We start from the raw sequence: 16,782 nt of genomic DNA, 5'->3' as shown, positions 1-16,782 counted from the left end.
TCATGTTCATTTACCAAAGGGTCCATAGAAACATCCTGATGTTACAAGTTACATCAACCCCGTACCTATCGTAATTTCAATTCCCATTGGGCTTATTGTGGCATCTTATTGTTAAATTTCCACAAGGTCTATATTGACATTTTACCTAAGGCTCATCTGCATCCTATTCCTGCATTTAACGTACCATTTAGTAGAATAATGGTAGACTGCGTTGGTCCCTTACCTAATACCATGTCAGAAAATCAATACTTGTTGACCTTAATGTGTGCGTCAACAAGGTTTCAAGAGGGAATTCCTTTGAGAAATATTAAATCTAAAACAATAGTAAAAGCTTTGATAAGTTCTTTACTCAATTTGTCCTTCCTAAATCTGTCCAATCTGGAATTTTTAATTTGGAATTCATCAGTTCAGGTCAAAAGTGAAATTATGGTTTGACAGAATTACAATGGAGAGAACGTTTGAGTCTGGTAATAAATTTCTGTCTCTCTTGTTCATTCTTCATAACTTTCTTCAGATTAGATATTACGGCCCTTACAAAGTTAAGAAGAAAATGATTGAGTTAAATTATAATAATAGTACTCCTCGATCTAAATAAATTATAGGAGTGCCAGTATATTGAGAGATAGCCAGGTTAATCATGCAATTAATTTATTTGTACCTGTCCTACTTAGTGAAGATTTAAGTGAAGGAATATCATCGGATTATACTGATTTTGGAGCGACAAATCTTCGGATTTCAGAAATTAGGAAAGATCTGGCCCAGAAACTTTCATATTTGCAAGAGCAAGAAAGGAATGAACTTAAACAGTTATTTATGATCACTTATTTCCAGATGTTCCTACAAGAACAAACAAAAGTCTCCATGACGTTGAAAATGTAAATTCCGAACCTGTGAAACAACACCCGTACAGGATGAACCCTCTCAAACAGGAATACTTGAAAAAAGGAATTCAGTATTTGCTGGAGAATGATTTCATAGAGCCCAGTAAAAGTGATTGCAGTTCACCATGTATACTTGTTCAGAAACCAAATAAAACTTTCCGTATGTGCACTGATTATAGGAAGGTGAAAAGTGTGACTAAAACAGATATATTAATTTCCATTACCAAGAATCGATGACTGTATTGATAAAATCAGAAATGCCAAATATGTCACCAAATTTGACCTTCTAAAAGGATTTTGGCAAATTCCACTAACGGAAAGAGCAAAGGAAATTTCGGCATTCGTGACTTGAGACGTGCTTTATCAATATAAAGTGATGCCGTTTGGGATGAATGGTTCGCCAAGTACTTTTCAGCGTCTAATGAATATGATCGCCTCTGGTCTAGATAATTGTTATGCTTACATCGATGATGTCATCATCTACAACGACACCTGGAAAGAACATTTAGCGACAATTCGGAAATTCTTTGACAGACTCACTGATGCAAGTTTGACAATTAATTTATTCAAAAGTGAGTTCTACCGTTCTAGTGTAACATTTCTAGGACATATCGTGGGACATGGACAAGTTAAACTTATAGATGCTAAGGTCAGGGTTATCTTTAAATTCCTGTGCCTGTTATTAAAAAGCCAGTAATGCAATTTTTAGGTATGGCTGGATGCTATCGGAAATTTGATTCCAATTTTTCCATAATTGCTGAACCCCTGACAAATTAATTGAGCAAGAATAACAAGTTTCTTCGGACTGAACAATGTCAGGAGGCTTTTGATAAGTTAAAATCCATACTTAAAAGCGTGCCAGTTCTTACAGCTCTAGTTTTCAGCCAATCATTTAAATTCTATGTTGATGCGAGTGATGTCGGGGTTGGATTAGTATTGATTCTAGAAGATCAAAATGGTGTTGATCATCCAGTGTGCTATTTTTCTAAGAAATTAAAGAAGCAACAAAGAAATTATTCAACAATCGAGAAGAAATGTTTGGCTTTGATATTGGCATTACAACATTTTGAAGGTTACATTAGTTAAGCTCTATCTTCCATTATTGTGTTTTATAATCATAACCCCCTTACTTTCATCGGCAAGATGAAAAATAAAAATTACAGACTACTAAGGTGGTGTATGTTGTATCAGGAATATAATATTGACATCAGGCACATCAAGGGAAAGGATAATGTATTAGCAGATGCGCTTTCCCGTGTATAGAAATGTATTATTTTGATGTACACTTTGTATAATTCATAGGAGTTCTTTTTATGTTTTTTAAGACCTCATATATAATTAATCTATGGTAAAAAGAAAGCTTTATTAGTTAAATCTTTCTTTTTCTTTGTGGAAGAAGTGTTCTATATATTTGATTTAATTTTATTGTTTGTTTGTTAATTTAATTTTTTTTATTCTATTGTAATGTAGCTTTATTTGCTGGATTTGACATCGTGTAAAAATTCAATTCAGTTCTGTTTGTCCAATAATAGAAACTTTGTACCTAAAGCTGACCTAATTCTTGACCTTGATTCACAACCAGTAATAGTTGTAGTAAAAAACTTTTTTTGTGCTTTTTAATTCTTTCTCAGAGTAAGATTCATAAGGTTGACTCGAGGCCATACTTGGAGTACATGATAAATAACATGTATCAATTAGTTTTTTCCAGGGTGAATATATATATATATATATATATATATATATATATATATATATATATATATATATATATATATATATATATATATATATATATATATGCGTGTGTGTTTGTGCATGTGTGTGTGAATCCCAACATTGGAATTTCTTTTCAAAGTTTCATAATAAACGAGTTCCAGTAAGAATTGTCAAACTTTAACTTTAATCACCTTAAAACGTTTCAATAATAATAATAATAATAATAATAATTATTATTATTATTATTATTATTATTATTATTATGATTATTATTGATTTGCCACCAGTCCATATTAAACAATACAATGCAAGTACATATAATGTGCGCCATGGTGTAAAAAAGTTAAATATGGTGTTCATCATGAGTACAGATACATATTTTCCAATAATCGATGCATAATATTATTACGACAGGTTTAAGAAGCTAAAGAAAATGAACATGGGTAAAATGTGTATCCTTTTATTTAGGATCTGCCTCGAATTCTTATTTAGTATACTTGATCTTTGCAAAATCGTCAAATGGCGCAGAATGAGAGTCAATGAAAAGATTTAATACAGACAAGAGGACGAACGGGATGACGGAGGAGCCAAAGGTGATTGAAGTTGTAGGTGGTGTTGTCATTTATTTGTTATTAATAACCTCCTGTCGTTTCTCTTGTCGAATTTGATCTTGTATGTGAAAACAACCGCTTTGTCATAATTAGAACCTAATGTATCAAACGTTTCTCGTTTCGCAAACACATACGTTGTAACAAATAAACATATATACTATAACACAAAAAAATATACACTGTTACACATACACAAACAAATCTAGAGTTAATTACATGCAAGCACTGCGTTATCAAAAGAACCTATGTTAATAAGTTACACGTCAGTTGTTACTTATTTGTAACATAATATGTACACAAACAGTCAAGCTTATTGTTCAATTAAGTTATTATTCGCATTTTTCTAACTGTTAAAGCAAGCTTTAAAAGTTGACTAAGAGGGCATTACAACAGTGAATTGGCGGGATTGACCCTTCAGGTACGATAATGTAGATACAGCAGTACCTGTTTGAATGGAAGTTGTGTACAGTATTGTACATTTGAATGGAGATTGTGTACAATATTGTATGTTTTAAAATGTAGGTAGTGTACAGCATTGTACGCTTGAATGAAGGTTGTGTACAGTATTGTACGTTTGAATGGAGGTTATATACAGTACTGTACGTTTGAATGGAGGTTGTGTACAGTATTGTATGTTTGAATGTAGGTCGTGTACAGCATTGTACGTTTGAATGACGGTTGTGTACAGTATTGTATGTTTGAATGGAGATTGTGTACAGCACTGTACGTTTGAATGGAGGTTGTGTACATTATGTTATGTTTGAATAATTGATGTGTACAGTATTGTACGTTTGAATGGAGATTGTGTAGAGCACCATATGTTTGAATGGAGGTTGTATACTGTATTATGTTAGAATGGAGGTTGTGTACAGTATTGTACGTTTGAATGGAGGTTGTGTACAGTAATGTATGTTTATATGGAGGTTGTGTGCATCATTGTACGTTTGAATGGATGATGTGTACAGTATTGTATGCAGAATGGAGGTTGTGCACAGCATTGTATGTTTGAATGGAGGCTGTGTACAGCGTTGCATGTTTATGTTGAATTTTGTTAAGGATTCATACATTACTGGACAATATGAATTTTGCAACTTAATTTCAAATACTTGCATGTTCTTCAATTTCCATCGAGGACATTTTATGGAACGATTCTAGTGTTGAAGACAAAGATTTATTTTTTATACAGTAAAAGGTCCGTCATTCAAAATGGAAAGATAAATAAGATGTCGTATGAAAAATTACAAATTCTTATTAATTCACGTAAGCCCGGTTTATATTGGCCAAATAACACCATGTACCACTCCAAACATGAATAATGACTCAAAACTGACGATTTTACATGCATATTCCAGGTTAAACGTTATTCAATGAAGAAATGCTGGTGACGTATTTGCATTGATAAACTTAAAAAAGCAATGGTAATTATATTTAATGACACTTTAATGACAACCGAAATTAATTTAAACGAGAGACACGAAATACAATGTACTTTGATATGTAGATCATAACTCAGATATGTCCATAAAATGCTGTGTTATGATGATGAATGATGCTAACGTCTACAATGTACTCTCTAGTCACTATATTAACGCTGATTTTACGTACAAAAATTTACCGTACAGTCGCTGTTGTTTTAGATTTGTACGCTATGACTGTCAACAATTACCTGATAATTAACACATCAAAATGTCTAAAGATTCGTTCGTTTGAAGATATAACGTATAATTGTCTCAATGTTTAATTAAGAACACTTTATAATTTCAAGTATTTTGCTATTTACTGGTACAAGATATACCATGTATATACTGGTTCAAAGAACCAACTATTCGACCATGGTCCTTACAAGTATTTACCTAAATGAATCCTTATGAGAAAGAAAGAAAAAAAAACGTATTAGGTACAAAAACATCGGATTGTCTAAAGAGGTTTGATCTGAAGAGGTTTGATCTAAAGCGGCTTTGCTGTGTTCAACCATTTAAAAGCGACTTTGACAGGAATAACTCAGCATGGATTTCCTAAGCTGTCTCACAATAAAAATTAGTACATCGATAACGAAATTAATAATTTATTTAGTATTTTGAAAATGCCCTTTAACATTTGCGGAGAGGAGAAAGGACCAAACAATGAAAATAGCATAAGTAGGAAATTATGGCATTACGCTAAAAATAAAACTTGTTACGATACTACAGATTGTTGCAAAAATTGATTTTCTTACTCATTTCAGCATGGACACTTCAAACAGTGTGAGAATGCCAATTAAGCATTTATTATTGCACTGTTTATACACACAAAAGACGTACACAAGCTTTTAAAAAATTGAGAAATTTGTTCAACAAATATTTTTAATGGTATGTGCGATATTATTTTTACGTGGGCACTATATGAGATTGGTCATTTATATTTCTTTTACACAATTTGTACTGAAAGGGGCAATAATTAACAAGCTAATCGCTCTTTTTAATTCGTTGTTTAATTGTAGACATGTTTGGTTTATTTCAACATATTTCTAACTCTATCATATCTAGGTTTTAAGGTAACTCTTAGCGACATCCACAATTTGCTTTTATCTGATATTTGTATCGATTTACAAGGTAAAATTCATAATAATTCTTGTAAAACAAAAACTGATCGGTCATGGAATTTTAAAAAATTGTGTTCCAGGAGATTTTGTAGGGATCTATTTGCCTCCATTTTTAGTCCTTTCTGTGATTATTTCGAAAAGGTTTGGTAAACCAGTTTTCTTTAGTGTTATCAACGGATTGATCCCTTTTGGTGTACACGGGTCGTATGCAATCTTTTGTTCATTTGCTTTTCATACAAATATACTGTTTTTTCTTTTTCTTTTTTGACTTGTTCCAGTATTGACCTCACATGTTTGTTACAAAGATTCTAATCACCTATTGATGACTGAAACCATAACAACAATAAGGATTCAGTGGACAGACTGTTGGTTTCTGCATATACCATCATGTTCATCATGCATGCTTGTTCATATTGGACAAAGACCTTTTTTAAAAATCTTTTTGTTCTTCATAACAGTTTGTAACAATTTAGTGCTTTTTATTTTCAGTGTTTGCAGAACTATTTAAAACATCGTATTCACAATTAATTAATGGTTTCACCTTTTAAATTTTCTTCATTATTATTCTTGACTTTTTATGTGAACGTCTTCACTTTTGCCGTTTTTAATTTTTTCTTTTCTTTTCTTTTTTCCCTAACACGGATTTTAAAATTTTCTTTTATAGTCCAGTCTTTCAAAGCTTTTAGTTGTTTGAATATTGTGATTTTATAACAGCATGTTCTCGAAAAAACATGTTTTTTTGGACAAACCTTCTTGATATTTTCTTTTTGTCGTGGCATTTCTTTCAACACGTTTATTATCGACGATATTTTTATATGTTGTGGGCATTTTTATTGTTTCATTGTGACGCATACCCCACAATGCTATTTGGAAATGATATTTCGTTGCCAATTTTCGGGGCAATACATTTATTTCTTCTATTGTTTAACTGTTTCATGCGGACAAGTTACAACTTTGTTGACTAAATATTCCTTTTCATCAACAGGACTTAACTCGAACTTATTTATCTCAACAACATTTATATTGTGGTTGCAAGATCGGACGCTTTAAAAATTTTCATACCATTCTTCGCTGTTAAATAAAAAATTTTCAATGTCATGGAATGGTAATTGTTAATAGTTCTTTGTAAGCAAATTAACAGTTTTGTTTACAGTATTTCAAATCGCTCTGAGTGACTATCTTGATATAGGATACTGACTCTAACCTCTCGAATGATTGGAAATTCTATATTATGTTCACTTATAAACACTTTTTCATTGTATTACCTAATATTGCATTGTTTCGTCCCTTTAAAAGTGTTTTATTCTTTCTTTTAGAAATCGTTTGTCTTTTTCTCTTAGTTGTGTATTTTTCCTTCCAAAGTTTCGAAGGAACGTTATCCTTCTGTTATTTGTTTTTAGTCTTAAACCTAAACGCTTATAGTAATTTAAATTCGTGTAAAGAATCACGTATTTCTTTTGTCATACAACGTTCATGTTACATTTTTACCTTTTTTACCTTTGGTAAGATTCCGCCCCATTTTCAATTAATTGCTTCTGAAATTCTGACTTTTTATTGCGTGGAGGATCCTCCGCTTTGGTGCATTCGGATAGTCCTTAAAGTACCTCTGTAAATATATACCATGTTAGTAGCACAGTTTCTAGTTTCATGAACGTATCTTTGGAAAGAGACCGCTCCAGTGGCCTGGTGGTAAGAGCGTCAACCTCGGATGCGGGTTCGATCCCAGGCCGAGTCATACCAAAGACTTATAAAAATGGTCCAAACAGCTGCCTCGTTTAGCGTTCAGCATTAAGAGGTTAGTGTTAGGACTGGTCGGCCTGATGTCAGGATAATGTGTCTGCGGCATGATGCCCCAGTGCTAGACATCACTATAAATTGCCACATTGCAGACATCGTAGCGATATGACTGAAAAATTGTTAAAGCTACGTTAAAAATCCAAGTCACATCACATCACATTTTTGAAACGATTTCGTCCATAAGACATATCATACGAAATAGTTCTTTCACGAGTTTATTTCAAGAAACGTTTCATTGTTAAAACAGTGTTACTATCCACGAAAGGTGAAGATGTGCCTTAAGACAGAGTTCATAAATAGAGTCCTCATTACGTGCTCAAGCCATTTGATCATGTGTATCTTGATCTCCAGGGAAATGTTGCATCCCGTCTTTGCAATAGGTTAATAAAATCTCGCATACGCTATTTCCTTATGACAGTTTTATTTTATTTTTATGAAAACATCTTTAACTAGGAAAAAATATTCATTCAGCTCCAAGCAATTAATTCTATGAACTTAGATAAGAGATTTGCTTATCCTCAAATGACTGACATAGGAGGCAACAACAGATACTCAAATGTTACGTGACGTCACGAAATTATAACTCATCTCAGTTTGATCAGAAATTTTTGGAATGTATCTTCAAGTAAAATTCAGGTGTTTATATGGCTTCAGTTCGATAGAACATGCATTTAGAGCATCACTGTGACTGGTTTGTTTTGATTTGCATATATAAAAAAATTGAAATACAGGCGCTTCCTACAACAATAATTCGGCTATTAAATGTCAGCCTTCTATCTTCATAATATAAGCGTGATCTCTTTTTTTTATTTTCAACCTGCTCACACATCTGTTATATTTTAAGCTGTAACAGGTGTCAAAAGACACGTGATAACTGTAACAGGTGTCAAAAGACACGTGATAACTGTCGAAATAAAAATCTTCTATTGCACGAAATGCCCGTTCAACTTCTGAAATACAAAATGACAATTTATGTTTCTTTTTTCAATATAACACATGACATTTGAGTTCAATTAAGTTTTAATGAGTCGTTCTTCGTAGATCAAATGACGAAAGAAAAATATGAATGTGATATTTTCCAGGAAAGGTCTGCTTTAAACGTCTTGAAATAAATAGCTTTTCTTGCGCTCCCTTAGATAAAACAACCGTGAAGTTATAACAAAAGAGAGAGGTAGTAGTATTGTTATTCAATTCGCTTGGAAAGACACAGATACAAAAGGTTGTTCTTGGGTAACGGAGCAAAATAAAAACCTTATTTCTTGTTTAAGCCTTAAACTGCAGATGTTGTTTTACCCTGATATTCACTTTTGAATGCCCTACACAATACAAAATGCAGATGTTTCTTACCCTGGTATTCACGTTTGAATGCCCTACACAATACAAAATAAGATATTCAAGAAATAATCATTAAGGTTAATTACACAAACGGTATTTTGCAAATATATTTAAATTACGGTAACGACTAAGAAAGAATTGATGACTAAGTTCAGAATTTCGAATGACAGCGAAATAAATAATTTTGATTATGTTTCCACCAAACTGCTCATTTGATTATAGTTCGATGCAGAAGGACTGAATTTTAATTGCTTTTGTGAAATATTTACAAAAGTCTGTGCTTTCTTTCAGTAGCGGTTAATGTTAAGTTTTACAGAAGGGATAGTTCTGAACCTGTTCTATTCACTGTGCTGTTGCAGTTTCGATCCTTATTGTTCCTGGTTGATATAGATTAGTTTTCTTTGATGGCACGTGCAAATGTCAGCTATTCTTTAAACTGCTTGGATACTCACATATAGACCCGCCTCTTGTTTCGTTTGAATTTTATTGACTGGTTTGCACATGAGGAGTAACGTACTACTTCAAAGCATGCTTAGCCACAATAGGCGGAGTGTCTTCATCCTCTTTTGGCTCGTCTGTCATTAAACTTCACAAAAAATTTACAGTAATAGATTTTACTCCAAATCTATACGATCTTATCAGAAATGAACCAAAGTGCAGTTCTGATTGGTCAAAATATTGTTGTTTAAGATCAGGAGCCGTTACGTTTTATAGTGCTAGGCCATCCAAGCGTGCAGGCGACGTGGTTTTATTGATCTCCGTTCAAGTTAAATACCTCGTTTGGTGTAAAAGGTTCTAGCATCATCATCATTCTTTATATAATTGATTACTTACCGAGGATAGATATATAAGTCGAATGACATATGATTGTAGACAGAGCATTACATTAAACTCGCGCTTTCGAAGCAAGTTCAAGCATAACCTGAAATATATATGTCGATACTATATGCCTCGTGGCACAGAAACAGCCTACGTATTTTGTTGTGATATCTTCATCGTAGGGTTTTGAAAGTTTTGTACATCCTCTTTACTGCACTTTGGAGGTGCTTAGGAAACTTCGGAAGTTGTCTGAAATACAATAAATATTGAAGATGATGTCTTTATGTATTATGTGGATACCGCTCACAACAATTCTTCCTTGGAGTGAGGCGACACTTGGAAAGAAAGTGTTCAAGCTGGAAGCAGAGAGTTACTGGACTTCATTTATCTACCGGCAAGCAGCATCGCAGGTCAAAACGATACCTATGCAAGAAAATGATGTCATGGCGATTCCTTTCTGCATTCGGAGGACCACTCTCGTCACAGTAAAGAATATACTCTACACTAACGATGGGCCGGAGAACGTTTTCAGTTTGTCGATAGACGGGACGCCCATTGGTTACGCTACATCACACAACAAATCAAATAGAGGAGAACTTTGGAATGTAATAAGCAGGACAGGGCAGGTTGGCGAGCCTCTCCTGGTTTCCGGAGGACCCCACCGTCTCCAGTTGTACATTTTGCCTCTAGACAGAACTACTCGAACCGACCCCTATGGCATTGAAGTTGACGCTGTACAATTAGAGGTCGATGACGACGATATGACTGATCATTACATCCATTGCTGGAAGACCCTGTGCAATGAAGATATTACTTACCGTGAGAGACATCGAGACAGAAATGACGTGCCGTCTGCCAAGATTGTTCAGATGTCCATAAAGACAGAATGTGCAGAAGAAGACAACATCAAGATCCCAGTTTATCACGAAAACTTGCGTCAATTTAGGATCACGGCCATGCCACCAAAGTATCGAACCTTTTGGCACTATAAAACGGCAGACTTCGACGGTTGTCCCGAATATTCAGATTTTCATTGGCAGTATTTGACTGTTGAATGTTCACCGAATGCAGCAAGCCGGAAACATAGAACCAGTTTTCTTTCATTCCATAATTCTGTGTCTAAGTCATTGAACTGCATAATCAAAATTGAATTTGACTTGGAAGGAATGCATTTTGGAAAGACTGATGCTCACATCGGAAGTCATTTGATGATAAGGCTTGCAAAGGGCCAAAACGAAGTCATTGCCGTACCACACTATGGCGTTATGCAAAATGATTCCATACATGTTGTCGATCTAAATCCCGCCATATTAAACAATGTGACATACACCTACTTATGGGAACTCCCAGACTTCACTTGGGCCCAGAAAGAACCTGGGAAAGAGAAACTGAACCAAATTTATATTGAGGTTCCCAGCGGCACGACATTCAGCGAGCTGTATTTACGGCGCCGACCGGAGAGAGATCAAATTGTGACGGACATCTACGACAACAACCAGGTAAAGATTCAGAAGGTGGAATTCGATTTCTGGTGGAGAGACCCCGTCATTGAATCGGGTATTGAGCAAAATATGACCGTCTATGTGGACACACTAGAAGGGGAGATTTTTCAAGGATATGCTCATTACATCCGTTTCATTGAGAAAAGGGTCTGGTCCCCAAATGGAGATATGGATCAAACATTTGTTCTTTATCAAGACGGTAGTGCAAGAATTATACCAATTGTTCCCCATGGCTTGAGCACGTACGTTGCCTTCGGAAACGACATTGTAATTGGACAAGCAGATCCTCACCACTTTCGACCTCACGCTCCTATCAGAAAGCTCGTGATTCATCCGCAGGCACATTTAATTTACGCCTACTACCAGGATGGAGGATCTGCGATAATCCACCTCTTTTCAAGTGTGGAGCAGACGAATGTGACAGTCACAAACGTTTCATTTGTTGATAATTTCAAACCGTTTGCAATATTCCGATCTACATGGGTTGAAGATGGACGATCCAAAGTTGATCACGTGACCGTCAATGGGCTACCGGCAGACCATATTTTACTCGATAAGTGGAAGGAACTATATGGGACTACTTTTATCTTTTTTCGCCAGTGCATTTCGATCTATAATACCCAAAGTCCTGATTATGCAATAGATATATTATCGGACATGGAGGTATAGGGGCAAAATGGTTTAGTTTCGCTTTTTCCGGCATAGACTTTCCATTCGATGCTTACAAATTTGGACACAAAGTGCTTAATTCTCAACATTTAAAATTATTGTTACTTTCTCAAACTGGTTGTCGATAGTGTTTTTATTGTTGTTGTAGGGTTTAACGCTATTTTTCAGCATAAGATAGGCTATACATGGCGGCCAGTATAACTGGTGGAAAAGGAAGAGTGGATAACCCCGGGAAGAACCAGCGACCCAAGCTTTCTCACGTACACACTTTAGCCGAGCCTGAGACTCGAACCCACGCAGACAGAGGTGAGATGGCAGTGACCCGGAACGGTGAGCGCTGTAGACCACTCGGCCACTTGGGGCCCCCTTTGTCGATAGTGACGGGTATTCGTAAATTTATAAATAATTTGATGACTGTCTTGGAAGAGAAATAAAGGTTCGCATATTTTCTAGCTTCCTTTAATATCTTAGAAACTTTACCAGAAAGGTAACATTTTTTAGTGGTAAGAAATTTAATGTATTTTCTTTATTCCTGCCGAATCGTACTGTAAACAGAGTCGTCTTTTGACGAAACATGTTTATACTATTGTGAAATTTCTTCATTTAGATTGGGCATTAGTTATCGATTGCCTTTGTAATATCAGGCATTAGTTATCGATTGCTTTTGTAATATGGGAATTAGTTATCGATTGCTTTTGTAATATCAGGCATTAGTTATCGATTTCTTTTGTATCCTCAGACAAGAACTGAGTGATTCTACGCAAGATTCTCATAAGGGTCTATACTATTTGTCGAATCGTCACTAAAGTTTCAGGAGGTTTCCATTTATTTACTTATTTATGTATTTGTTAGGAAGAATATGTTTATCTTAAAGCTGCGTTTGTGCGACAATTTATAATGCATCATTCTTATTTGGTTTAGGGAACGAATAATTATGTTTTCCACGTCCTATTTGTTCTTTAAGCGAAGGAATTCTTCCCATCCGAAGATTTTGTATTGAATGATTTTTTAAAATAGCTGTCAAATAGACCCCTCACCTCAACTTCTTAGAAACTGCCTTGTAAAATTGTTTGTTATCATAATATAACGCGTTCACTTACAAATGCGTTCGAACCATGTCTCACTTTTGATTTTGTTTCTTAAAAATGTAATTGTTTTATCACCGTACAATAATTTATTTGCATTACAGCAAATGTCTTACAGATATAATAATAATAATAATAATAATAATAATAATAATAATAATGATAATAATAATAATAATAATAATAAAATGAGGACTTTGTATAGCGCCTAATCTTTAGAAGCTCTAAGCGCTTTACAACATTAGACAACACATATAAGATAAAAAGCATATATAATGATATGATTACAAACATAAACACCATGAAATTAGAAAACATAGAAGGAAAAACATGCTGAGAATATTTAAGGTAGGAAACATTATTAGTTCTGTAAGTTTGTTCTTGCAGTCGAAAATAGTGAGTTTTGAGAGCACTCTTGAATGTGATCACTGTGTCTTTGTGTCTAAGTTCAGTGGGCAATTCATTCCACGTTGCTGGGCCCTGGTATGCAAAAGAACGCTGTCCATATGACTTTGTTTTCATAGTGGGAATAATGAGTATACGATTGTCAGAAGAGGAGCATAAGTATATTGCTGTTGTGTACACATGGGTGAGGTCGGATAGGTATGTTGCTCTCTGATATGATATGATTGCTTTTCATACAGTATGAATAGGTTTAAAGTTTGTATGATAAGTTCCTATGCGGTTTTCCTAACTTGAAAAAGTATCAGAATAGTTTAAATATGCTGTAATAAATAAATAAATAAATAAATAAATAAATAAATCTTAGTTTCATAATTAACAGTATTCATGACGTTATAAAGCTTTCAAAATTACCAGACACTGCGTCAACGGCCGTAGCAAAGCGAATGCTGTTCATGTAAATGTTTAATCTATTTTCAAGCTTTCTTGGCGTCATGATTTCTGTATAATCTATTTTCAAGCTTTCTTGGCGTCATGATTTCTGTAAAATATGACGCTCGCTTCCTATAATTACAAATAATCATAAAAATAATAATGAATCTAAAATAAATAAAAGAAATAGCAGAACTACATTGTAATCATTTGTTTGCAAATTGTATCAAAGCACAAAAGAAGGGCACATTAATATATAAATAGTTAATTTCTTTTATTATGAACTAACTGAGTCTGTTTCCAAACTGGACACACTCGTATGGAATTAGGCCATAACTGGAGGGGTTGGTAGTGGAAATTGGGCTGAAAAGTCATGACCTACCTACATCAGTTTGTCTTTTTTTTTTTTAATTTATTTATCGCTATTTTTCGCAAACAACGGAATCATGTCTATAATGTTTAATGCGCGAAATTTCAGTCAATTGACAAATTATATCGATGCTCCAACAAGTCTGCATCACAATTGATCTGATTTTTCGGTTATTGGGTCAAACGCATTTTGCCATTTTATCTAACGTTCACGAGAAGAGACATAAAGTTTATATTTTTCAAAATTGTTATTATTTATGTCATTGCACAGCTCTCTCTGTTATAAAGTAAAATAAAAAACGCAGAATCCTTTTTTATAGCCGATCAATTAGAATTTAATGCTAAAAAGTGGCAGAGATACATAAATGCGTGACGAAATGATTGTGGTGAATCATGAATTATCTAGATTTTTATACTTTTTGATACGGAAGCTTGAACACTAACGGAGTACGGAATACCGTCCTAGTTTCTCGTAAGACATGCAGCCTCTGAGCTCTCTACTGATCTCCTGTTATGGCCCAGATCCTTTTGGGCAGACATGGTCATAGCCGATACAGTGACGCTCTCTAATCCTATGTTTAACGCGTTAGGCGTAGTTTTCGTCATTGTGTGGAGTCATTCGGAAGATTATTCGTCTTTTTCCTTTACAAGTCGAATAACCTACGCTCCGAAAAGAGACTCTGAAGGAACTGTAGGGATACTTCCCCAGTTGGTACGTGTTTTGGCAGACGAACATTCGGATACATACGAAGAAAAAGTCTTCTAAATGAAAGATAAACATTGAACTAATATTGAAATAATATTTCAACCAGTAACGAAATACGTGTACCTGCTCTTGTAAAGTAATATTGTCATTCCTGGAATCTTAAAAAAAGAAAGAAAAAGATCGGGAGAAATTCCGTTTCCATAGCTTCAGCTATTGCTTACTTTGCTATTAGTAAAGACACCGCATCGAATCATTACGTTGTTAGCGAGATTATTATGATGTAGACAAAATAACCGTAAATAGTGGACACTACATAAATCCAATGTTTTTCTCCAGCATGTGAAAGAAACGGCTGAAGACGTTCTGGGTGTGTATGGAATGTAAGACCATGTACGTCTGTTATGACTATATAGCTATTGTTTTGATTCTGCAAAAAAAGTATATATGAATGAAACGACGGGGAGTTGCTTTTGACAGAAATTGTTATTTTAAGTGAGGAAATGTCTTGCTGGAATACATTTATATTAAATTCATGATACAACCGTAGGTGAAGAGGCGTAATAGTCTCGTTCCCTCTGCGAGAACAAGATATGCATAGTTTATTTTCTAATAATTTCTAGTTTCCTGATTCACATAATACAGTACGATGTTAATCAGTCTAAATGTTTGTTACAAAGGCTATAATAGATGCTAACCAGTCTAAATGTTTGTTACAAAAGCTATAATAGATGCTAATCAGTCTAAATGTTTGTTACAAAGGCTATAATAGATGCTAACCAGTCTAAATGTTTGTTACAAAAGCTATAATATATGCTAACCAGTCTAAATGTTTGTTACAAAGGCTATAATATATGCTAATCAGTCTAACTGTTTGTTACAAAAGCTATAATATATGCTAATCAGTCTAACTGTTTGTTACAAAGGCTATAATAGATGCTAACCAGTCTAACTGTTTGTTACAAAGGCTATAATAGATGCTAACCAGTCTAAATGTTTGTTACAAAGGCTATAATAGATGCTAACCAGTCTAAATGTTTGTTACAAAAGCTATAACATATGTTGGCCAGTCGAAATGCTTGTTACAAACGCTTGATAAAAATGTGTAAATATGTTTCAAGTGGCATTGGAATTTGCTTTTAGTATTATTTAGCTTCATGTTCCGTTTTGTGTCTTATATTCTGTAAATCTCTTTTTTTAAACAATATTTTCATTAACCAAAATTTCAACGGCCTATATGACGTTCCCAGTTGCCTATATAATCTACACAAAGTGAATGTCCAATAACAATTCGAAAACGTTTTGTTGAATGTTTGTAAAGAATGAATTTGATGTAATCTTTTCCAACTCAATTGATCCATTCAGTAATATATATATATATATATATATATATATATATATATATATATATATATATATATATATATATATATATATATATATATATATATTTCTGTTGAAGGACTAAATATTTTCACTTTTCACCCGTATCTACTTTCACATCACTTCTGGCACAGAAATGTCCATTTTGTCCGGTTTTATTTAAAATATTTCAAGATATTTGAAACTTGTCTTCTGCATAAAATTTTATTTGAAGACCTTTAGAATTTAAAAATTTGTGTTTTATATGAAATTAAAATTATATTTCTTACCTGCTTCACCATTATTATATACATATATACCAGATAAGAAAATGGAAAAATTTGGCCTATAGTCTTCATTCGTAATATGCTTTAAATACGTATCCCCAGTGGAGGGTAAATTTCAAAGTGTTGTTTTATGTCTTTATTAGAAGGTTTTAGTACTAAGATGTTTATGACAACAAGCACTTTGCAAAGTCTAAATCGTGTTAACAGGTTCCGAAACCTACAATGCATACA

At 33.9% G+C, this 16,782-nt stretch overlaps 1 protein-coding gene across 1 annotated transcript; it reads left to right on the top strand.

Annotated features, from left to right (window-relative positions):
- Positions 1-9,790: 9,790 nt before the first annotated feature.
- Positions 9,791-16,553, top strand: LOC149781328 (uncharacterized). Its single transcript, XM_089935424.1, has one exon. It carries the CDS (start codon positions 10,013-10,015, stop codon positions 11,909-11,911), a length of 1,899 nt encoding a protein of 632 aa, XP_089791550.1. The 5' UTR covers positions 9,791-10,012; the 3' UTR covers positions 11,912-16,553.
- The last annotated feature ends 229 nt before the right edge of the window (positions 16,554-16,782 follow it).

This window comes from Sinohyriopsis cumingii, chromosome 15, assembly GCF_028554795.1.
Source record: "Sinohyriopsis cumingii isolate HCF-2022 chromosome 15, ASM2855479v2, whole genome shotgun sequence".
Taxonomy (NCBI): domain Eukaryota; kingdom Metazoa; phylum Mollusca; class Bivalvia; order Unionida; family Unionidae; genus Sinohyriopsis; species Sinohyriopsis cumingii.
Note: the sequence above shows the minus strand (reverse complement) of the source record. Positions and strands in the feature narration are given on the sequence as shown.